General features: G+C 33.1%; 1 protein-coding gene across 1 annotated transcript; it reads right to left on the bottom strand.

Moving 5' to 3' along the window:
• Positions 1 to 743: 743 nt before the first annotated feature.
• Positions 744 to 2,263, bottom strand: LOC129303798 (transcription factor MYB93-like). The gene is made up of 3 exons (XM_054943320.1): positions 2,058 to 2,263; positions 1,793 to 1,922; positions 744 to 1,590 (listed from the first exon to the last, which is right to left on the bottom strand). The coding sequence occupies exons 1-3, from the start codon at positions 2,188 to 2,190 to the stop codon at positions 852 to 854; spliced, it is 1,002 nt and encodes a 333-aa protein (XP_054799295.1). The 5' UTR covers positions 2,191 to 2,263; the 3' UTR covers positions 744 to 851.
• Between the last annotated feature and the right edge of the window lie 22,544 nt (positions 2,264 to 24,807).

Raw genomic sequence — 24,807 nt, 5'->3', positions numbered from 1 at the left:
ATGACTTTTTTATATATAATTGCATATTATGATTTTTTTTTTAATACACTTCGATTCTTTTGGTCGTTTCAGACAATACATGCCTTCAGTTTAGGTTCGTCGGGACCTTTAATTTTTTTTAAAAAATTATAGATTTCTTAAATATGCTTTCCTTCCCCCCTGGTTCCGTTTAGGAGACAATCAGCCTTCAATCCACTTCGGCTACCTGAAAGTGGATTGAAGTAAATTAAGGATGCCTCTTCATATAGTTAAATTGTAATTCTGTTTAGTGAAACTATTATTCCTGGATAATTTATTGACTGTCACTCCGTTTTGTCTCCCGCATAACCTCCCTCCCAAATCGTTCAATGAGAAATAGAAAAGCCACATTACGGATGGCCTCTCCGCAACAATTTTAACCTTCTTGTGATTTCATGCTCATCCGATCCTAAACATTTTTATCCCAGTCCTTGAAAAACACGCAGCCAAAATATTAGGAGTCTAGGCTACACAATAAAAATTAACAAAAACAAAAACAGGAGAAAAGGCAAAAAAAAAAAAAAAAAACAAAGGAAGCCAAATTTCAACTGGAAGTTGCACTATTATTGAATAAAATGATAATGACTTTCAAACTAACTCGATGAACTGTCCGAAAACTATGTACGAAGACACGCATTAATATGCTGATATATGTGTGTGTGTTTGTATATATATAGATGAATATATATGTATATATATATATATATGGAGAGAGAGGGAGGGAGGGAGGGAGACTTTAAGGTCCATATATGCAAGTGTTCCGATAAGCAAACAACGCATACGTACTAGTTAACACACAGCATCATGCAAACCGTGGATCTAGAAATGAAATACTAAGATAACTCATGCATAATGGGGTCCTCGAAAAATAATTCAGTCCAATAAGACGAGGAAATTCCTCCATAGCTAGAAGAGCTACTGGTGGCATCTCCAGCCAGAGGGGGCATAGATGGCAACATTGATGAAGATTCATGATCAGGCGTCGTATGATCCCCTTGACTAATCATTGTAAAGTTTGCACCTTGACCCTTCTCACTACTGTTCAAACATGATTGCGAGCTGAAAGGGACTTGTGGTGGGTCTGACATGTGAGATAACATGGTTGGGTGGTGGAGTGGTTGGGAGCTATCTATCCCATGAGAAAATGAGCCTGGATTAATATTCAACTGTGGGTAGTTCATATCTGGGTTCTCTTTCAAATTAGACATTGAATTGAGCAAGTTGATAGCTTCCATGTTCGTGATGATGCCATTTTGGTCATAGGAGTTGGTAGTGTTCAAGGAAGTCGTGGATTGGAGTAAAGAGTTTAAATATTGAAGCTTTGCCAACTGAACTGCCTCGGCTTGTAGTTTCACAGCCTGATCATCCCAAGCTTGAGGATGGTGATCCATGAGGTCTGTCATGTTGACCAGAGCCAGCAGATACGGCAAGGTGGAAACAAGATCTGTTCGTGGCTGGTGGGTCATTGGATCAAAACCCATCTGAATTAACTTCTTCTTTAGATGCGTGTTCCAGAAATTCTTGATCTCGTTATCAGTCCTGCCAGGAAGATGGGATGCAATTGCCGACCATCTATCAGAGGAAACAAACATGAGAGAATAATAAGTCAGAACAATTCAAATATAAGCTCTAAACAAAAGTCAGAGATACTGAAGCAAAATCGGAATTCATCCTCTTATGTCCACACACAATACTGGCACCTCCCCAGTAAACAGAAATAGGGAAGTTTTGAGTCATAACATAGTTCAAGGGTAAAAGAAGATGGATAAAGTACTTGTTCCCAAGGATGGAATGGAGACGCAGTATGGTTTGCTCTTCTTCTTGAGAAAAATTGCCCCTCTTGATGTCAGGCCTTAAATAGTTGGTCCACCTTAGCCTACAGCTTTTCCCACATCTATTCAGACCTGCAAGTTTCACACAAAGGGAGAAATGAGGGAGCGCTAAAAATAGCAGGAGAGATTTAGTTTGATCTGTATCAATATATATATAGAGAGAGAGAGAGAGAGAATCTCGCATATATAAAACTAACAGAGACAGACCAGCTAGCTTGGGAAGAGCTCTCCAACTTCCATGGCCGTGTTTCTGAATGTACTGAACAAGCTTCTCATCTTCCTCAGGAGTCCAGGGTCCTTTCTTGAGGCCATTCTCATCGCAGCAGGGGGATCTTCCCATTCTGTATATAGCTAGCTAGATCGATCTCTCAGGCTATTACTTCTTTGTTCTTTCTCCTTTTACCACCAAATTAAACATGGGGCTGGGGCTTACTAGCTATTTATATCCAGTCTTCTTTGCTTGCTTCGTGTCGTACGTCATTTACCGGCATTTCAGAGTTGCTTTATTAATTAAAGATATTAGGAAACTTCTATATGATTAATGAGTATATATGAACTGTGCACAATAGCCTCACGCCTCCGCAGCAATTGACAAGTATACCCATAGAAGCATTCATGCAAAACATGCTAGGTAATACTTTTTATTAATTCTTCTTTGACAATTGATAAAATCACAATTATTTTGACAAATCTGCATACTTCTTTATTGGATAGCATCAACTTTTTAGATCATATGTAATTCCCAGTTCACTGAACATGCAAACGAAAAACTCAACGTATAACTAACGACTCTTTCTACTATACCAGACACCAGTTCTTGGTTTCCTACATATTCGTGCACATGACTACTAGCACTGTAAAAGTCACCACAATAAAGAGATCCAAGTTAATTCAATGTGCACGTACGTAATGCTAGCATAAAAAACTGGTATAAAAATGATTAAGAGAAAGCAGGATCGACGTACGCCAGCAGTTTGATTGTTCAATTTTCTCGACTTCTGATGTGAATCATGTGATCTAGCTACGCAGAGTAAACTGGACAAATTGGTAATTGTAACTTCAATTTTTATTAACGTGGCATTAAAGTATCAGCAATAGGACGAAGCTTTCAAATCAGATTACGTAACACGTGGCGAATGAATGCTTGTCGGAGGAACTTACTCCATGCACGCAACGAGCTAGGAGGCTGTTTGTCCTATCCGTCATAATCTGCATGGCCTCAACGTCCTCTCTCCTTGGATTTCATGCGACCACAGAGAATTATTCATTCAATAATACCACTAAATTTATTAATCTCACAGGAGAGACTACTGTGCAAGGGTATTGTTAACATGTATCCATACGAAAATATTATAGTCAGAAAATTGTTTCGTAATGCACATTTTTTGACACATTTTTATTCACAATACTCTATATTATAAGGTATAAACGATACTCTATATTTCAACTACTAAATTATATTTGTCATTAATGCATTTAATGAATGTATTGAATGTATCCGCATGTGCTGGTTGCTCGACAAGTAAATATACATATAACTGAATATCCAAACAGGTAAACTAAAAGATCCATGGAAGTCGTTGTAGATAAATTATGTATAAATAGAAGAGAGAAAGCTGGAGGTTAAAAAGTCAGAGGAAAGCCAAGGTAGTAGCTAGTACTGCATATATAGTAGATCGATGTTGGTTGATTTCACATTGTCTCTGAAAAAGACACATAGGATGTGACAGCTTTTGACTCGGAGGGTGGTGCAGTTGGAGACGTGAAGGAGAATTTGGTGCAGCAAACGCTCACAATATTTTCTTTTTCGTAATGACCTTTAAGACATTCTTCTCATGCACGGTTGAGAAATTAAACCTTTCAATGGCATTTGTTGGTGTCTTGTCCTCAAGCACCTTGTTCTGTTGCATGTTTTCTCTGCCATGGTATCCTCCTTCTTCTGAAATCAAACTCAGCAATTAAATTAATAGCCAAAAAAAGGATATTGCTTGGTACAAGACAAGCGTTTTATAAATTGTTGGATATGCTGGCTAGCAAAAGATCGCAAGTTAGACCTTAGTTAATTTATTCAATTAATGACATGAGCTAAAGTTGCGATTAAACTAGCTTTTTTAAGGTGGGGTTAAAACATATAGTGTAACATATGGAACCCATCTTGCTTCACGCATAAGCCACACATTTTCAAACCTAAAGTTTGATTGTTTAATTTTGCATCAAACCCTACATGTTGAAGAGAGTCAATAAGTTAACTAGAGAGATCGTTTTTCAAAATTATCAAATCTTTCTTGTTGCTTGTTCATATGTAGTAAATATTTTGTTGCCTCCATCTCCCCACCAAGAATTACAGTTGTTCGTTAACTGTTCATACGCACAATCTGGAGTTTGGTCCATCAATTTGGCATAGGCCTTGTCGGGGACCATGTCCATGACTCCATGTGTATCACTAAAAGGAGGCACTGATGTAAGAACAACTTTATAATTTCAATAAAATATTATCTTTGATTTCAGTGTAAGCTAAACAACTGATTTGCTTGCTCGAATGGGTTTCCAACAAATACATTAAAAAAGAAAGAAGGACTTCATGGTGGCTTACAAATACGCTATAATAGAAATTTATAGGCTCAATTATAATTTGATCCCTTAACTTATTAATAAAAAAAAATAGTCCGCCATCAACCATCAACCATCAACCATGGATGAAACTCTCATTGTTCTAATTAAAATAAATCATTTTTCATGATGCAATATTAGTAATGCATTTCCATCTCTGGGGAAAAAAAGGTTAAAAACAAACTCTTTAACGTTCAAAAAATATTAAAAAAGACAAGAATCTGGGACAAACGGGATGACAATGAAAACCAAACAATATACATACACACATAAAATAAAGGTAAAAAAATTCTTTTTATTTGAGTATTTTTTTTTTATATTTTCACATTCTAGTTACGCGCGTGACTGAAATGAACATGTAAATTTCTGAATCAATCACTATTAACGGAATTGGATTCGGAATGATATCAAGGAGAGCTTAAAAGATTTTCAAGATTTGATTATCACAAAAATTTAAATTATTAGATTTGAGCCCGGGAGATTTTTATTTTTGTCACATATAAACTCAAATTCTAGATTGCGTTCAAACTAGATTTATTTAATAATCAAAGAAAACGTATTCTACAAGATAAATATCTGTTAAAAAATAGAGATTACAGCGAGTTAAGGGGGGAGCAGGTGTTGCATATTGTGGGGGGAGAGAGAGAACTGATAATAAGGACGATCCCAAACAAGCTTATATGTACATTGAACGCGGCCGATATACATGCATGCATATACATGTGCCTGTAATAAAACAACGATGGTAATTAATGTGGCCAGCCTTCTAAACTTGCGTTAAGAAATGAGAATTCGTCTGAGCAGACACCCAAAGGAGTGTGCAAATATATGGTCCATATCAAACGAATCTGCTAGCTACCAGAGTGGCTTCTGAAAATAATACGTTTTCCGCAAGATTGAAGATATCGAATGCTAAGTGTTAATGAAACGCGATGAGTTTGCATTTGCTGCTGCAGGCAGCTTCATGTACGAGTCATTACTTGTTCAATGCTTTCGTTGATAACCTAATCTTGACCAACACACAAACTTGGTTGGCTGTACTTTCCATCCTCTAATAATACCCTATAGGTCTTACCAGTATTGACTTATATCCAACCCCTTCCTCTTTGTTATATGGATTGGATAAAGAACATATATTATATAAGCCAAAGTGGAACAAATATTCAGCATCTGAAAATTTAATACCCTCGTATTGGCTGGTATTTCACTGCGGCTTCAGGGTTCGGACATTTTCTCTCGATCATTCTCTCTTTTGTACGTTTTGGTGTGTTTTAATTTTTTTTCACGCACATGTGGAAGTAATTCGATCTGCTTAAAGTATGATAATGTATTAAGTAGGGATGTCTTCTCCAACAAAAACTTAGGTCCTGTTTGATTATTAAAAAGAAATGGAATGAAATGAACTAAAAAAATTAAAACAAAAATAAATTAAATCATCATTTTTTCTATGATAAGTATGATAAAACTTATTAATATATATTACAAATATGAGAATTATCACACCTTCAAAAATTTTTATGAATCATGATTCCCAACCTCATGAATTAAATTACTTATCCCTTTTATGAATGTGTTTACTTATCTCTTTTGATCATTTTATTTTTACCTATATTTTTTCAATCTATTCCATTCTATTCCTTTCTCATAACCAAATAGGACCTTAAACTTTAATTTGACACGTTGTGAGCCAGTGAAATTAATCCTTTCTAACTTATCTTCGAGTCTGATTTCAAAATGAAGGTTGATATGGTAACCGGGGAATGCACTAACCCTTCAGTCATTTCCCCTGTTTTGACTCTCATTTATGAGCTCCGTAAGCGACACTGGGGAAACCATATTTACTTCACACTAGGGAGGCTAATGTCGTCGCAGATAGGACTGCAAAGAAGGTCCTCACTGATAAGAATCATTTTATGTTTATTGACAAAGTCCCAGACTCACTGAGGACTCTTGTGCTAATAGATGAACCGGGATCTCTATCCCCCGGCTTGTTATTTGTAGGTAATTGGGCTTCGCGCTCCCTGTAGCAAGAAAGCTAATTAAATCAAAAAAAAGGCCTCAAGATACCCTGAACTTGTTTGCATCCAAGGGAATCTGTTCCATCCCACGCATCTTTGAAATATTGTCCAGCTTCAACTCTCCTGCCTTGAAAATGGCCCACACCCTACAGGCCCAGAAATCATTAATAAATATTGACGACAGAGGGATAGATAACAAAACGCAAGATATATATTTTTTTTGGGAATGAAAATGGGACTTTATATTAACAAACTAACTAGAATACAACATGAAGACTACAAACCAAAAGACAAAAGCCTTGCATCTTTCACTATCCAACTCTCTAACCAAACCTAAAAAGGTTGATAGTTAAAGGGGCCAAAAGAATCTATGCTAGCAGAACCAAGGTTTAAAAGATTAACAAGAGCTATACCATCATTACAAGAATAGACTAGAGAAATTCCAATCCCCAAGTTTCATGGCTTTATGTCTCTCAAAATGTTGGCGTAGCAGAAATGAGCAGTGGTATTCCTAGTGATCCAATTATAACTTTGAGTATAGTGGACAATGACTTCAATATTGTGATATCCTTTAGCCCTGCAAAGCTGCGGAGACCCCTTTGAAGCACACTAAGTACAGCAAATTCACTGGAGCTTTGATGTTCATTCTTGAAAAAACCAACTTCTCAATCCCCTTCATTTTTCCAAGTGATTCCCACTACAATGCTTCGGCCGCAGACATGCATATAGGGTGAAGGATTAGGGGTTTAAAGAATATAAGAAAACAGAAAAGACATACACAAGTAAAGTGAAGAAAGTGACTGAGTTGAAAACGTACAGGGGATCTGAATACATACAAGCAGATGCAAGTAGTGCGATACACGTGGAGGCAGTTACTGTGTACACGAGTGGTTCAACGGGGTCGTGTTCTGTGCTCATCACCCAAAATAAATCTGGGTCATCGATTTTTCTAATTTTAATTTTATATTTTATAAAAAATAAAAATTTATAATTTTTTTCATAAATATATTCATTATCAATTTGGATAGTACTGATTCAATCTCGATAGTTGAATTTAATGTTATAATTTTTATAAATTAACAATTTAGATGTACTTTGGATAATGCAGATTCAATATTAAAATTTTTAATCATTTTTTTATTTTAATAAATATAAAATTAAAATTAAAATAAAAACTTTAAATCTAGACCTCACAGATAAAAATTTAATATTAAATTTAAACTATTCAGATTATATTTAGATAGTCAACTTATAAAAAATTATAACATTAAATTGAACCACCCAAATTAAATCAGTACTGTTCAGATAGACGATGAATATAATTATAAATAATATAGATTTTTATAAAATATAAAATTGAAATTGAAATTTTAATCAAAATTAAAATTAAAAAAAATCTGAATGGCCTATATTTTTTCTTGGGTGATGAGTGTAACAATCTTCACCCCACCCTCTCGAGGGTCTTTTAAATTGGGCCCATCCACATCACTGCAACAAAAGCTAGTTTTTTTTAAGGTGATACTTGGGTTATTTCTCACCTTATCCTCATGGGGGTCTTTTGAAACCTCTCCAAACTCAAACCTTCAACTTTGGCCATAACTTCACTAAGGTAGGAGAGATTAGGGGCTCGATCTTTGAGAAGGTTTTAAAAGACCTTTTTGGTAGGGTGATGAATAACCCATGTACTATAATGGAAAAAGTCGCACGTGGGCCTGTGAGGAAACATGTGCCAGCACCGTATTCAACTTCTTAGAGAATGATACTCTGCTTTCGTGCTTGAATAAGAGACTAGAGGTTATTTCTTAGTAGTCCAAGAGATCAAGTTACCACTAAAGAACACACAAAGGCTAGAAGTTGAATGATGATCATCCAAATCACTGCCCAATCAACATCACAAAAAGCCAAGAATTCAAGAGTAGGTCGTTTAGTAAAGATAAGACTATAAGTAAGGGTACCATGAAGATAACGTATAAGCATTTGATAGGACACTAATGACTAGCCTTTAGAGCTTGCATATATTGACAAACTTTATTAACACTCTAAGTAATTTCAGGATGAGTGATGGTGACTTATTAAAGGCCACCAACAAGTGAGCGATAAAGCTGAGCATTGATCTTGATGAGTGAGCTTAGTAAATGTGGTCATGGGAGTAGAGACCCCTTTGGAGTGCAACATACCAATATGAACAAGAATATCTTTAATGTATTTAGGCTGTGATAGACTAATAACGCTAGAAGAATAATGCTTAACCTTAATCCTTATAAAATAATGAAGATGACCCAAATTTTTGAGAGCAAATTCAGCATTAAGCAACTTTTTCAATTGTTCAATATAAGTTGAGTTGGTACCAATCAACAAAATATCATTGGCATACACCAAAATGTAGGTTGTATCCAAAGAAGAATGATGAATGAATAAAAAGGGATCACACTTGCTTGGAAAAAAGCCAAACTTCTACAAGGTGTAGCCAATCGATAAAACCAAGCAAGTGGAGCTTGTTTTAAACCATAAAGACTCTTGTGAAGTCTGCAAACCATAGTAGGATCACAAGAGACAAAGCTAGGAGGTTGACTCATACAAACCTCCTCTTTAAGAGTGCCATTGAGAAAGGCATTATTGACACTAATTTGAGAAATAGGCCAGGAATTATGTAAAACAAGAGTAAGAATGGTGTGATACTAATGAAAATGTTTTTGTATAATCAAAACCATAGGTTTGATGAAACCTTTTTGCAAGTAAGCATGCCTTATATTTATTAATGGTACCATTAAGATTTTCTTCTATTCAAAGAAGCCACTTGCACCTTATCATAGTTCTATTAGAGGGATATGATACAAGGGACCAAGGTTTATTTTGAAGAAGGGCTTGATATTCATCATTCATGGCAGAATGCCAATAAGATATCTGAAGAGCTTTAAGGGGATTAGTAGGAAATTAAGTAGGAGAAGGAGAACTAGTGTGAACATTGTATTTTGTTCGAATATTTTTAAATATAATAATAAAAAAAATTTAACCCAAAAATAAAATTTTAATAATATAGATAAAATAAAAAATAAAAAAATTAATTAATAGGATTTAACTTTATTTTGACCTAGATAATCTTCTTTCAGCTAGAATTTTATTTTCTTTTAGTTAGTTAAAAAAATCAATTTGAAAATTACAAAAAAATTAAAAAAATGTTATTATTTTTTTAAAAAATTAAGAAACAAGAAAATTTAGAATTAATAAAGATTATTTATTCTAGATAATCTTTCTTTAACAATCAAAACAAAAACAAAAAATAAAAAAAATCATGGAAATTATTAAAAATATTGTTAAGGAAAATCACTATAAGTCTTTATTTAGATAAAGTCCTAAATCTTTAGAATGTCTTGTTATTTTTGAAAAATGATAAAAGAAGAAGAAGAAGAAGAAGAAGAAGAAGAAGAAGAAGAAAAAGGAAGGAACAACAATAAATAATAAAAATGAGAGGCTCAGCGTTTAACAAAATGGATAAAAATCCCTATCATTTTCTATCATAAGAAGACGCACCCACACACCCACAGAAGAGGAGTAAAGGCGGCTCACCTCTTAGTTCTCTATAGTTACATCTTGGAGATCAAAACATAGAATCAGGCATGCAAACACCTTTTGCCTCATATGCAGGCTCTAGTAAACCCTTTCCTATGTTTACTTTCGAGATTAGATAGAGAAGTTTTGGCAAGAAGAGGAAGGATTAGAGACAATATAAAAGAAGGCAGGCATTGTAAGAGACAAAATCCAACGCCATGTGATGAAGGAGAAGCCAAATCAAGTCAGATTTGGCAGATTTATGTGATCTAGGTATGGTATTCAAAGGAGGTTTGAGCTTTAGGGAGAGGATGAGAGGGTTGAAAGCAAGAGGACAATTGAGAGTCATAGGAGAGAAACAGAGCATGATAGGAGGAAAGACCGAATGTTTAAAGGGGAAGAAGGACCAATTGGAGATACTCATCTCTATTCAAATATTTGAAAGCAATCTTAGGTTTGATTTAATAAATATTTCGATTCCTAGACTGCTTCTATATTCTATTTCATGAAGTTCGTATGGGTTTTGGAATGCACAAAATTGAGCTGTAAAAATGCTACCAAACTAAAAAATAATCCTCTTGTGGTTGAGGGGATTTTTGTTCACTCATGAACTTGATAGTTAGGAATTGGGTTTTGGTATGTGTACTTGTTTATTCATGTTTGAATGAAGATATAAATTAAAGGGTTGAAAATACTTCCTTTAATAGTTATCAAAGTTGCTTGTTGTGGGTTAATAATGGTTGGGTTCATAAAATATTACTCTGCATTTTGATGAATTATGTGTGCGTGTGGGTGTGCTTAAAATGCCAATTAGAAAAAGTGGCATAAGAAATTAGGCATCATCTTGAATTCTTGGATATAAGTTGATGAAATCTGGTCTTGTAGTATGGACTTAGGTGTTTAAAGTTGCTAAAATGCTTGTTTCATGATTTAGCTATCTTGGATATTTTTCAAGAAGTTTTGGTTGTAACATCCTGATTTTTATATAATAAAGAAATTGTGGAATTTAGGTTTTGAGGAAAAAAATGATAATAATAGGAATTTATATTATTTGAGGTTATTTAGAAATAATATTATGGTTAGGTATTTAATTATAAATTTAAAAATTTAAATTTAAAACCACATAAGCAATATTTAGTTAAGATATAATACATAAATAATTTTTTTTGTGTGTGTTAAAAAAAAGAGAGAAGGTAGAAGGAACAAAAAAAAGGGGGGTAAAAGGTTGTTATTTCTAAGTCCCACATTAGTTAGATGAGGGAAGAGAAGAGGTGCCTCCATGTATAAAAAGGAGGGGGTGTGTGCATTAGGAAACATGAGAAGCTAAGATGCAATTTAGAGAAAATTACAACTTATGGCCCAAAGGTTTGAATAGTTAAATTCAGACCTATAGTTTTTTTAATATAATTTTGGGACTCACAATCCCATTTTTATATTATTTTTCACTCTTCCTCTCACATTGCTCGGCGTTTTCTCGCAAGGGGGGATTATTTTCTTTTTCTTCAGGTATGTTCTAACTTTCCTATTTAGATTAGCATTTAAAAATTTATTTAATTATAAAATTAATTTTATAGTTATTTTCTAAATAATATTAGCTTTCTAGTGATATGATTATTTTGTAGGATAGAGTAAATATTTCGATTAGAATTTTTCTATAAGATAGTTAATCTGATGATATGATGGATTAAAAATATAGGTTAAAACTCTTAGGGATATAATAAATATTATAGAATATTTTCTTGAGGTTGAAACTCATGTTTAAGAATTTTTGAGTTGAACTCTAGATCTATATGGTTGAATTTATGTCGAATCTGAGATGTAGGGATGAATATCTGATTATTAAATATTTATTTAAGTATGAATAGGTATTTTTGAGGTTATAGAAAGGTGATTTGAGGCTTCAGGATAATTCTAAAATTTTTAATTTATTTTTAGATCAATTTTTAGAATATAGAAGGATGAAATTGTGATACGAGAAGTGATTTGAGGATAAAAAAAATAGTTTATTAGGGTACGAGAATTTTAGAAAAGAATTTGGGAAGTTAAATGAGGCATAAATCTTAAATTAGTGTTAATATAGATTATAGATCTAAGACTTTCTAACTCTTTAAATTAGAGTTATTTATTTTAATGTAAAATTAATATATAGTATTGTAAAATAATTATGTAGATTATATTGACAAAGCTAGTAGTGAAAAAGGAGTTGTGAAGGGGAACTTGTTATTCAAGACACAAGGTAACCATTATTAATGTGTTGTGATGGGTGTGTTTGTGAATGGTTATGTGTTGTTTTATTGTTTGGAAAAATTATGAATTATTAAAAATAAATACTATATATACTTGTTTGAAATTATTGCCAAGTGGGTTAAAAATTTATTTTTGTTTATTATGATGAGATATTATTATTCGGATATATTTCTGTTTGGATATTTGAATGATGCATGACTTGTCAAGGTATTTTAATGTATGGTGTTAATGGAAATTTCTATTCGATTAATTATTACCACGTGGTAAGCCTTCATTGGACCCAATGAGTGACGTGTCGCTTAGTCCAACTCACCTTTGGCCGAGTGATTTGGCGTCTGAGCATGGCGAAAGGAGGATATAAGGTGCAGTCATGCAAATTAAATACTTGTTCGGTTTGTTTGAAAATATTGTTCGGTTAAATGTTTTGTGTGCCCACTTAGTAATCGCATGATTAGTTACAACCGCATGCATCATTACATATTAATTTTTAGTTACTGGGACTTTTAAGTCTCATTTCCCGTGGTTAATATTTTTACAGGAGCGAGTCCGGCCGAGAAAGCACCAGAGGTGTAACTATGGTGTATGAGACACCATCTTTTACGTTGCCTCTTATTTTGGATTATACAATGTATCTTGTGCCAAATTAGGACATATCTTCTTTGTGAAGCATGTACTCTAATCCTTTTTATTAAAAGTATTTATATGATCAAGAGGATTATGTCTGTCCCTCTTGATTTATGATCTGATTTGAATAACATGTTATGAGGATCATATCTGTCCCTCATGGTTCTAATTGCTTTTTAAATATTTTAAGACCTGTGGTATATTGTCTTGGATGTATCATGGTAGAAATTTTTCTACTATGATAAGGGTATGATAAGGGTTCAATGAAAAAAAAATGAGTTGTTGAATTAATAATTTGCGAAAAATCGATTTGTAAATTTAAGGGTGTTACATTGGTCACGCAAAATTATGATTTTGTATCTTTAACAATTGGATTGTTACATGCAAATACCTTATGAAATAAAAATCTGATGTAGAAAAAAGAAAAAAAGAAAGAAAACTAGGTGAAATCTTTAGTTTTAACTACCATATGCTTCACTTTAGATGACAAAATTTGGTTTGAGTTTATTCTTCTTAAAGGTCAAAGTGTGTATGTACCTTTACAAAATTCTGGGCTAGTTGAAATTTGGGAATTAATTTTTGTGATTAATCTTAACAAATGAAATTTTATTAATGCTTTCACTTCATGTTGTTTCAAATTATGAAAAGTATTTTCCCTAGTGATGATCAAGTGGTTTGCTATTTTAAGGGAATAAGTTGATGTTTATATTTGAATTAAATGATTAGCAAAGTGAAATTCAAAAATGCAGCACCATACCCTATGGTTATATGCCAAATTTTGACTTTTGGCTCTCATTGTGATCTGTTGTATCTTAAATTCATATGGGTGTTAATTCAATTTTAGTCCTTGTATCAATACAAGTGGTGTATGTTTGATTCAGAATAATGCCCTATAATAATCTGTTGCAAATATATAAACTTAAATCTTTCCATTGAGTGACTTTTGTGAATAACAATTAGGTAAAGATAGAAGCAGCAACTAGCAATAGGCAAAGAATTATATTTATTGATAACATTGCTTTTCAAATGTGTTTGAATAGATGATGAAATCTAAAGTATATACTCTCTCCATCTTTATATATAAAAGGTCTTTTAAAACTTTTTTTATCCCTAAATATAAGAGATTGTTAGTATATTTTTTAATAAATAGACCATTCTACCCTTATTAAATTAGACAGAAAAAAAGATAATAATCTCATTAATTTACTTTGAAAAAAGAAATTTATTTTTTATTTACAACAATTAAGGACAAAATTGAAATGTTGCTATGTTTTTAATTAGATAACTAACTTTTATTAGTTTGTGTAATTCAGGTAAAAATATCTTATATATAGAATGGAAGGAGTAAATCATAATGATGATAGTGATAATAATGATGATAGTGGAAATAATGATGAATTGATGGTAGTGATAATGATAAGAGAGGATATATTTGTGTTTCTTTATTTGTTGCGTGATTTTAAGAATCTTTACAAGTATTTAAATTTAAATTTATCCTATATTGCATAAATTAATAAAATTTCACTAGTATGAGAATCAATCTCTTATATATGAAACATGGGTTTCAATGACTCATTATCCAAATTAAATTTTATATATATATATTTAAATTAATTAAAAACATTTAAATGATATCATATGAGATTTGAAAAATCTTCATAGATATTCATATTAACCATCTTATCGTGTGGTATAATAAGTCTTCATAGATATTACAATTATTAATTCATATAGTAAATAAATAAATAAATATTGTGAATATATAATATAATAAATATTTTAAAAACTAATTAATTAAATTAAAGTATTTGAATTATAAACGTTAGATCTCTTAGTCACGTGAGATTTTTGAATCTCCATAAACCTCTAGAATAATTGTATTACTATGTGAGTCAATAAAGTTTCACAAGTATAAAAATTAAAATTTTTATATATAAAAATATATAAGTTGTATATATATACATGCATAAAAAATAAATTAAATTAAAATATATAAGTTGTATATAGATGATTAAGATTCTTTAAAAAACTATGTATATATGCCCTTAAAAAATATTATTATTACTTAAAACTATAAGGAAATAATCAAGCTATTAGATTTTATTGTCGTGTAAGATTTTAGAATCTCTGCGGATTACCGTATAAGCAAATAAAGCTTCACAAATATAAAGGTAAAATTTCCAATATATATAATAAAATAAAAAAATAAAAAAATTTTAAACTCTTTTCCTTTTTCTTATTTCAAATTTTTAAAAATTAAGAAAATAATTAAAATTAAATTACTTTTTATAATTTAAAACAAGCATATCAAAATTTGAAAAAATTATTTTATTTATAAAATAGTAAATTATTTTTAATTAATTTCTCTTCAAAAAATATTTTCACCAACAAACTTATTCTTGAACTATATGAATTTTAATTCACATCATAGGCTACGTAGGTTCCTGAGTTTGATTCTGAGTCAAGTCTATCTTTCTAAATAAATAATTATTTCCTCACTTTTTTTCATTATTTTTAATGTCTCACGTGAGAATAAGAAAGGGTAATTAATTTTTTTTAAAAACTATATTAATTTAGCACAATCAACTTCAGGTAATTATTCTCACGAATGAGTATTGTAGAGGTGTCTAACACTTTTTTCACACTTAATAAACTCCCAAATTTATTTTTTAATTTTACAGACCATTTTTATCTCCTTTAAATAATTTTCTTAGATTTCTCATAAAATTTTGATGGTAACTCCTGTTTCGTTGGTTTTTGCTTCAAAGGCTGCAACCTCTACTCTCACGCATTTTTAGGTGTGACAACTAGAAGAAGTTGATTGAATAGTAGTAGGAAGAACTTTGGATTTATGAATGCCACTTTTAGCATGGGTAGTTATAGGATGAATATTTATAGAGGACTAGGAGGAGAAAGAAGCGGAAGAAGAAGAAGAAGGGAAAGGGGATGAAGATGGAGAAGTATAAGTAATAGAAGGAGAAAGACAAGAGGAATTAAAGTAGAGAGAGAAGTAGAGGAAGGTAGCGAGATAGAAGAATTATGAGCTAAAGAATGCTTGAAAGGAAAGACTGACTCCTCAAAAAACATGTCATTAGAAATGAAAACGCGTCCGTCAAGCACAATATATTCATAATCATAGTGTGACATGTTGTACCCAAGAATAGTACGTCGAGTAGAATGAAAAGAGAGCATTTGAGAATTACAGGGAGTTAAGTATTTGGAATGCTGAATATTGGCTTCTTGTTATTAATCAATGACAGGTGTTACAATAAATAGTTGAAGCACTAAACCCTAGAATAGATAGGATCTACACACGTATATAGAAAGATTAACATATATACAAATAAAGAATCAGTCTAGACAGAGTTGGGCTTGTATTGTTTAATATTGGGCCTGGGTTTATTGTTTTCAGTCTTTCTACGTTGGACCTGATCTTCATTTGTCTTAACATTCCCTCTCAAACGAGACCTTGGAAATTTGACTAGGCCGAGTTTGCTTCTAAAGACTAAAACTTGGAGTGTGTTAGAGCTTTAGTAAAAAGATCTGCAAGTTGCTCAGATGATGGGATATATCATACAGATAACTGGTGATTAAGGACTCGGTCACGGATATAATGAACGTCTAACTCGATGTGTTTTGACTGAGTATGGAATACTAGATTTAAAGCCAATGCTGCAGCGCTCATGTTGTCACACTAGGTGACAGGAGGATGAAGAAAACAAGACCAATTTCCCGCGCAAGTGACTGGAACCACGTGAGTTCAGTGGAAAGATCAGCAAAGCTCAATATTCTGACTCAACACTGGACCTGGAAACCACTCATTGTTTTCTAGCTGACCACGACACTAGAGGATCTCCAAGAAATACATAATGTCCACCCATGGAACGTCGATCATCTAGGCAAATAGCCCAGTCAACACTTGAAAAGCCTTATAAGGTAATGTGATTGCGTGGTTTGATATGTAATGCAAGATCTGACGTTCCTTTTAAGTACCTTAAGACGCGTTTCAACGCTTGCCAATGAACATTAGTAAGACAGCTAAGAAACTACTTAATTTGTTTACTACAAATATAATATCTAGTCTGGTGTTAATTAAATACTGCAATGCACCAATGATCTGCCTGTATTTCCCTGAGTTTGTAAGGGACATGCCATCTTCTTTAGAGTAGTGTCTGTTTACCATCATAGGAGTAGGAACAGGGGAAGAATGGAGCACACCAGCTTTCCTCAAAATTTCTTGAATGTAGCGTTCTTGTTTTAAATATAAACCAATGTCATCTTTGAATGCTTCAATGCCCAGAAAGTGATGTAAGTGACTAAGATCTTTTAAAGCAAATAGGGAATTTAATTGTTTGACAAACAACTCTAGTATCTTAGATGAGTTCCTTGTCATTATAATATCATCTACATAAACCAATACAAACATAATGTTTGATTTATGTTGAAGAAAGAATAGTGAAGTGCCACATTTTGAGTTAGTGAAACCCCACTAAATCAAGGTATTTCTTAGACGCTCAAACCAAGCTCGGGGCGCCTGCTTTAAACCATATAAGGCTTTCTTAAGTAGACAGACATGATTTGAAAACTTGGAATTGACAAAACCTTCTGGTTGCTTTATGAGGACATATTGATCTAGATATCCATTTAGGAAGGCATTATTGATATCTAATTGCCTTATTGCCCAGTTGAAATTCACAGCAACAATCAGTATGAATCTCAGAGTAGAAGCCTTTAGAACAGGACTAAATGTTTCATCAAAGTCAACACCTGGGCTTTGTTGAAAACCCTTTGCAACTAACCGAGCTTTCCTTTTTATAAGAAACCCAACAGTATCAAACTTATTTTTAAAGACCTATTTGTAGTCAACCAAATTTCTTCGACCATGATAGGGCACAAGAACCCAAGTTTAATTCTTGACAAGAGCATTATACTCATCTAACATAGCTTTTCGCCATTCAGTAGATTTTAGAGCATCTCTCACATATGTTGGTTCAATATCAGTATCACTTTCAACCATTAACATGCCAATATAAGGTGTTTTAAGTTTTTGTATACCTGCCTTACTTCGAGTGATCATTGGATGTCTGTTGTCTGGAATATTGAGATCATTGACAGTGTTATGAACAGGGGATCTAGCAGCATAATGATGTTCAGGAGACTGTCTTTGTGAGCTCGAATTACTTTCCGGTGAAAAAGGAACAACTGATTGATCATTAGCAACTTCTTTAATGGCTTTAGGTAAAGATCTCTCACTACTTGAAATTGATGCTTGAGACAACTCTCCAGTAGAGAAAAACTCAGGATTATTACTGCTCATTATGGTATCAGTGTGAGGACACTGTGCTGGAACAGAAGAAGTCAAGGGTTGAAAGAAAACATTGGGATGAACTTGTACTTCAGGTGAGATCTTTTTATTTATAAAACCTGTTTCAAAAGGATAATCAATTTCATTGAAGACCACATGTCGAGAAATTATCACCTTACTACTAGAGGTTAAGCACTTGTAACCTTTATGAGCAATACTATATCCTAGAAAAACACATCTTGCACTTCGGAATTGAAGTTTATGTTTGTTATAGGGCTAAGACAAGGATAGCATGCAGAACCAAAAACCTTTAGACCCTCATATCTAGGATATTTACAAAACAGCTTGAAATAGTGTGAAACACCACCTAGAACAATAGAAGATAGTCTATTTATTAGCTTATTTGCGGTATGAAAGGCCTCCCACCAATAATAAAGGGGCATCTTGGCTTGAGCCAGAAGAATTAAGCCAATTTCAACACCATGCCGATATTTTCGTTCAGTGTAACATCCCAATTTAAATTTTAATAGTTAATTTGGGTTAATAAAAATTTTAAAAAATATTTAGAGGTAAGAAAATTAGTAGAAAATGATTATTAAATCTAATTTAGGATATAATTCTAAATTTAAAAAAATTAATTAATTAAAAAAATAATAAATAAAATATTATTAAAATATTATTATTATTATTATTATAAAAAGAAAGAAAGAGAAAAGGTATGAGAAAGAGGAAGGAAAGAAGGAAGAAAATGCGATCAGCTTTCGGTGCAATGCAATGATTATGTATATAATAATAAAAAAAAGGGAGAGAGAGGAAAGAAGAAATAATCAAAAAAAAAGATGTGGGACCCACTGAATTTTTATAAAAACTCACCTGTTCCTTCGTTTCTTCATTCATTCCTTCGTGCGCGCTGAGGCAGCGAGAACGCGAGTCGCCGGTGCGAAATATCTAAATTTTTAAGGTAAGAGTTTTTAATAGAATATTTAGGATGTGATTTTAAGCTTTTCAAGACTAAGTAAGTGTTCTAAAAATTTTCTTAATCATCCTTCTTCTTTGATTTCTGAGTTTGTAGTGGTAGAAAATTTAAGATCTGGAAGAGGGATGAATTTATGTTAAATAAATATGGTTTTTGAGATTGTCAGTAGTATAATAAATGTTCTAAGTATAAATTTGTTGATGATTTTGAATTTGTGGCTTATGGATCAAATTCTAAACTAGATTGAAAATATATGTTGATTTATTGAGGTTTAAATGATTATTTGGGATGAGAAATAAATTATTATGGTTATAGGATTATGATTCTAAGCTAGAGACTCAATTTTTAATTTTTGAGTATTTTAGGTACGAATTTATGAAATAAAAAAAAATTTTGATAATAGAAATTAGTTTAGAAGTTGATTTTTAGATTATTAATGTTTATTGATAATTAAAAGAGGAGTTAAAAATTTTACTTAATAGTATTAACTATAGATTTGTATTAAGATTGAGATTAGGAATTATATTATATTTTTAATTTATTATTAGAATTATTTTATTAGTTTCAAAAATTGAAACTAATATTTATAAATAATATGTTATTTGTAAATTGTATTACTGGTGAAGATTGTGGTGAGAGAGAAATTTTAAGGAATAATTTATTAAAAAAGCCACAAGGTAACCATGCTTTTAATTTGTGATTAGTGTTACTTCATGTTAATTGAGTGATTATTGAGAAAATTATGAATTTTGTAATATTGTATAATTGTGCAATATTATTATGAATTTGTTTAATTATTGTGAGAGGTGTTGGGAAACTTGCTATTATTGTTGTATTTATGTGCCACGTGGTACGCCCCTATTGGAGCTCAATAGGTGGCTTGTAAGGGCTCGGACTAATCTACCTTTGGCCGGATAATTTAGCACCGAGTGAGGGTCACGGCTCGAGGTTAATGGAGGGATATAAGGATGGTTGTTTGTGGGTATTGTAATATTTCTTATATTTGTTAGAATTATATTATTTTTAATTCTCACTTAGTAAACACACACTTAACTGTTTGTATACACTATCATAAATTGGCTTTGGTTACTGAGACTTTTGAGTCTCATTATGTGGTTAACTATTTTCAGGAGAAGAGCCACGACTGACACGTGGAGGAGTCCCATAGGCTTAGTGGTATAGATCCACTATCTCTTTTGGGTATTTAATTTATGATTTATAATGTGTTATATTGCCAATATTATGGCTTTTTGTTTATTGTTAATTATATGAATATATAAATGTAATCATGCCTTTCAAACTATTTCTATTTTTGGTACAATTTGGATGACTATAATTTTAATATTTGGTTTACTTTGGATTGGTTAAAATGACATGATTATAAGGCCAAATAACTGGCTTGTGTTGAAAATTGACTAAATTGCTTATTTTATTTGTTTGGAGTATAAGGATGGACAAATGTGATTTAGTTTACTTGTTGGGAGTATAAGGATGGACAAATGTGATTTAGCCTAATGGCATGTGGGAGGTAAAAATTTATCTGAAATGTTATAGTGTGTGAGTTGAAGCCAATTATAAAATATTTTATATTAAAATTATTGATATAAAAATGTGTTGGGTGGTTGTAACCCAACTATGATTGAGTTAAATTATTTTAAAAAAAAAATTTGGTGTGTTACATTCAGCTTTCCCATTTTGAGGAGAAGTGTAAGGACAAGAATGTCTGAAAACTATTCCAAATTCTTGTAAAAACTTGGAAAAACTTCTATATTCACCACCCCAATCGCTCTATACAGTCTTGATAGGAAGTTTAAATTGTTTTTCAGCATATTATTTGAACTAAATAAACATTTGTAAGGCCTTATCTTTAGTCTTTAGTGGGAATATCTAAGAGAATCGATTGAAATCATCCAAAAACAGAATATAATAGCGAAAACTATTCATAGAAAGAAAAGGTGAAAGACCCCACAAATCAGTATGAATAAGTTCTAGTGGTTTAGTGGCGCGAGAGAGAGACAACTTAAAAGGCAAAGCATGTAATTTTCTAAATTTGCAAGGTTCACAAAACAAAGGATGATGAGCATCCTTAAAATCAACCTTCAAATTACAATCATGAATAATTCTACTTAATACTCTCTCATTTGGATGACCAAGCCTACAATGCCATAATTTTCTACCAGTACTAGAACTATTATCTGTTGCTGTAATTGCTTCTTCATCTGCATTCAGCAAGAAATGGTCCTCCTTGTTGTCTACTTTGTTACTAAGCACAGGAAACATTCCCTTAATTGGCTTCTCCCCTTGCAGTCGTACTTTCTCAGTCGCTTGTTCCTTCACAAACACACCAAATTTATTAAAAATGATATCAACATCATTATCAGCAGCCATTTTGTAAACACTCAATAAATTTTTATTAGTTTTAGGAGTATATAAAATGTTACACAATTTAATTGAGGCATTGGGTTGATTTTGTAAAGTAGAGGATCCAGTTCATTCTATTCCCATTTTCTGTCCATTACCAACAATAATGCGGACCTTACCAGTAGTAACGGCTAGATTATCAATGCAACTAAGATCATTAGTCACATGACTTGTAAGACCACTATTCAAAAGCCAAGCATCATCAGTGATAGTCTCAGGAGTAGCCCAATAAGCATTAAATTCAGAGTTAGGATTAGTGGAGCTGTTACCACGTTTACTGCCACCAGAACCCATAAAGGACTTATCATATCGATAAAAACAAGTCTTAACAGTATGGCCCCATTTCTCATAGAATTGGCATTGAGGTTTATCATTATTTTCTCCATTACTTCTGTAATTGTTATTGAATCCACCTCTTCCATGCTAACTACAGCCTCTACGGCCTCCACGCCAATGACCACGTCCAAAAGAGAAATTCTTAAAGTGAGCATAGTTGGCAAAATTAGTTGAAATATTAAGTTGAGAAAACTGAGTCAACTAATCCAGACGACTCTCAAATGTTAGAAGAGTAGATTGAAAATCAATCCAAGTGATATCATCCAAGTCCTTAGACAGCTGGACAACAATTACATTATATTCACCATCAAGACCAGCAAATGTTTAAAGAATGAGATCTAGAAGAGGAATGGGATAGCCTGCAATAGCGAGCTATTCAGACAAACTCTTCATTTTGTTTAAGTATTCCTCCATACGAGACGTACCCTTCCTAGTATGTTGAAGTTCAGCCCAAATCAACAATACTCGAGCCTTAGTTTTTGACCCAGCAAGCTGCTTAGCAACATTCCACAAACCAGTAGATGAGGATACTTGAGTCATCTGTGACGACACTTCTAACGTCATCGTGTTAAGAAGCCAGCCGAAAAGCAATGAATCAATTGCAACCCAGTCTTCAAAGACTAGATTGAGACATGTCTCACCATTCTCAACAAGAAATTGTGGTGGACAGGGCTTTATACTAGTGAGAAAGCCATCGAGCTTATATCCCCTTATAATAGGGAGAACATGAGTCTGCTAAATCATGTAGTTAGTCCTGTCCAACTTGACAGAACAAATTTGGTTCAAGGATGTAAGAGCAACAGGGTTCTTTGCTAGATTTGCGGTGTTAAGAAGTGAAGAATGCAAACCCGATGGTTGCTTGTTAGCAGAACCAGTGGAAGGAGATTGTTCATCTGCGGACACCATAGCTGCCAACTGAATCGCTCTAATACCAAGTTAAGTATTTGGAAAGCTGAATATTGGCTTCTTGTTATTAATCAATGACAGGTGTTACAATAAATAGTTGAGGCATTAAACCCTAGAATAGATAGGATCTGTACACGTATATAGGAAGATTAACATATATACAGATAAAGAATCAGTCTAGACAAAGTTGGGCTTGTATTGTTTAATATTAGGCCTGGGTTTATTGTTTTCAGTCTTTCTACGTTGGACCTGATCTTCATTTGTCTCAACACATAGGCGCAACAAAGGATGACAAGCACAACCAAAGAATTGAAGATTAGGATAGTTAGGAGATTTGTGAAACAACTTGGTAAAAGGTGTAGCAGAGTTAATAGCAAAGGATGGAAGGAGACTTGTGACATAGACAACAGTTAAAAAAAAACATCTTCCCAAAATTTTAAAGGTAAACTAGATTGAGCAAGTAAAGATAAACCAATGTCAACAATGTAACGATGTTGTCGTTCAATAGTACCTATATGATAATGAGCATAAGGACAAGAGTAACAATGAAAAATACAATTTGTAACGAGATAAGGATCAAAACAGTGAAACTCACCCCACCATCAGTTTGTATAGCTTTGGTTTTTGTTTGAAGTTGATTTTCAACAAGAGTTTTATATTGAATAAAGACAGAAAAAGCATCTGATTTCCTGGTAAGAGGATATATCTCGCAAAAATGAGAATAATGATCTACAAATGAAATGTAATATTAATGACCATTAGTGGACAAGCAAGAAGCAGGACCCCAGAGATCAATAGGAACCAATTCAAGAGGTTGAGAATAAGTAGAAACAGAGGGAGGGGAGTACAGTTTATGAGCTTTTCCCAAGCAACAAGCAGAACAAAGTTCATTAGTACTTTTATGGGGAAAAAAAAAGGAACATTACAACTCTTTAAAAGTCTGTGAATCTGCGAGTAAGGAAAATGAACCAATCGCTGATGTCATAAATCAAGAGAGGGAGGTGTTCGTGATCCATGAAGTGCAGAAGGTAATGTATTAGAAAACAAACTAGTAGTATGAGACGACTTATCAGTAGGCTGACTAGAAGAAACAGAAGGGAAGAAGGCGTACAAGCCATCTGCTCTACGATTACCTTGTCGTAGGACCTAATTTGGTGCTTGTTCAGATTTGTTACAACACCAGAAAGGATGAAATTCAAAAAACACATTGTTATCCAGAGTAAGTTTAGGGGCACCTAATAAATTGTTAGCAATAGAAGAAACATGAAGAAAATTAAGAGATACTGAACGATGAGGCTGTAAAGTAGAAAAACTAATATGACCTTGATGAAGAATAGGCAAACTTAAGCCATCACCAACATGGAACTGTCTCGAACCAGAGTAGGTAGAGGCTCGTGTTAGATGGGATACATTAGGTGTAGCATGATGCGTTGCTCTAGAGTCAGCAATCCAAACATTGGAAGCACAAGGATCAGCAAATGCGTCAAAAGAGTAGTAAGCAAAAGGATCAAAATGGTAAGATGGTGGTGGAGGAGTAGGAACAGAATATGGAAAAGTGGTGCAGTATGAAGATGAGCTTGGGGACGAGTAGAGGGAGTATAATAGGTCTGATCAAACCTGTGAAAGCAGAACATAGCAGTGTGACCTGGTTTGGTACATAACTAATACACATGGCCAGATCAATTCTAATTACAAAAACCATAGCCTCTTCCACGACCTCTGCCACGGCCGGAGCGACCAAAATTGCCGCCGCCTCCACCATGAGAAGCATTGAACGAAGGACGATAATGTTGTTGTGGTGGATGAGATGAATCATTCTGAGTAGATGATTGTGCAATGTTAGCCATAGGCTTAGACATATAAGCAAGAGCAGCCTTTAAACAATCTCACTTAGAGAGAACGGATCTCTCTGAGAATTCACAGAAGAAACAACTGACTCATAGGAATCGGGGAGACCATCCATGA

The sequence above is a fragment of the Prosopis cineraria genome, unplaced genomic scaffold (genome assembly GCF_029017545.1).
Source record: "Prosopis cineraria cultivar Desert tree isolate PC_DT_omini unplaced genomic scaffold, ASM2901754v1 PC2, whole genome shotgun sequence".
Lineage (NCBI taxonomy): Eukaryota > Viridiplantae > Streptophyta > Magnoliopsida > Fabales > Fabaceae > Prosopis > Prosopis cineraria.
The sequence above is the reverse complement of the archived record's forward strand: the minus strand, read 5'-3'. Positions and strand labels throughout refer to the sequence as shown.

Coding starts and splice junctions, on each gene's coding strand:
- LOC129303798 (XM_054943320.1), bottom strand. CDS start 2,190: ATGGGAAGATCCCCCTGCTGCGATGAGAATGGCCTCAAGAAAGGACCC. Junction 1,923..2,057: donor AGCTCTTCCCAAGCTAGCTG/GTCTGTCTCTGT, acceptor TGAAACTTGCAG/GTCTGAATAGATGTGGGAAA. Junction 1,591..1,792: donor CATTCCATCCTTGGGAACAA/GTACTTTATCCA, acceptor TTCCTCTGATAG/ATGGTCGGCAATTGCATCCC.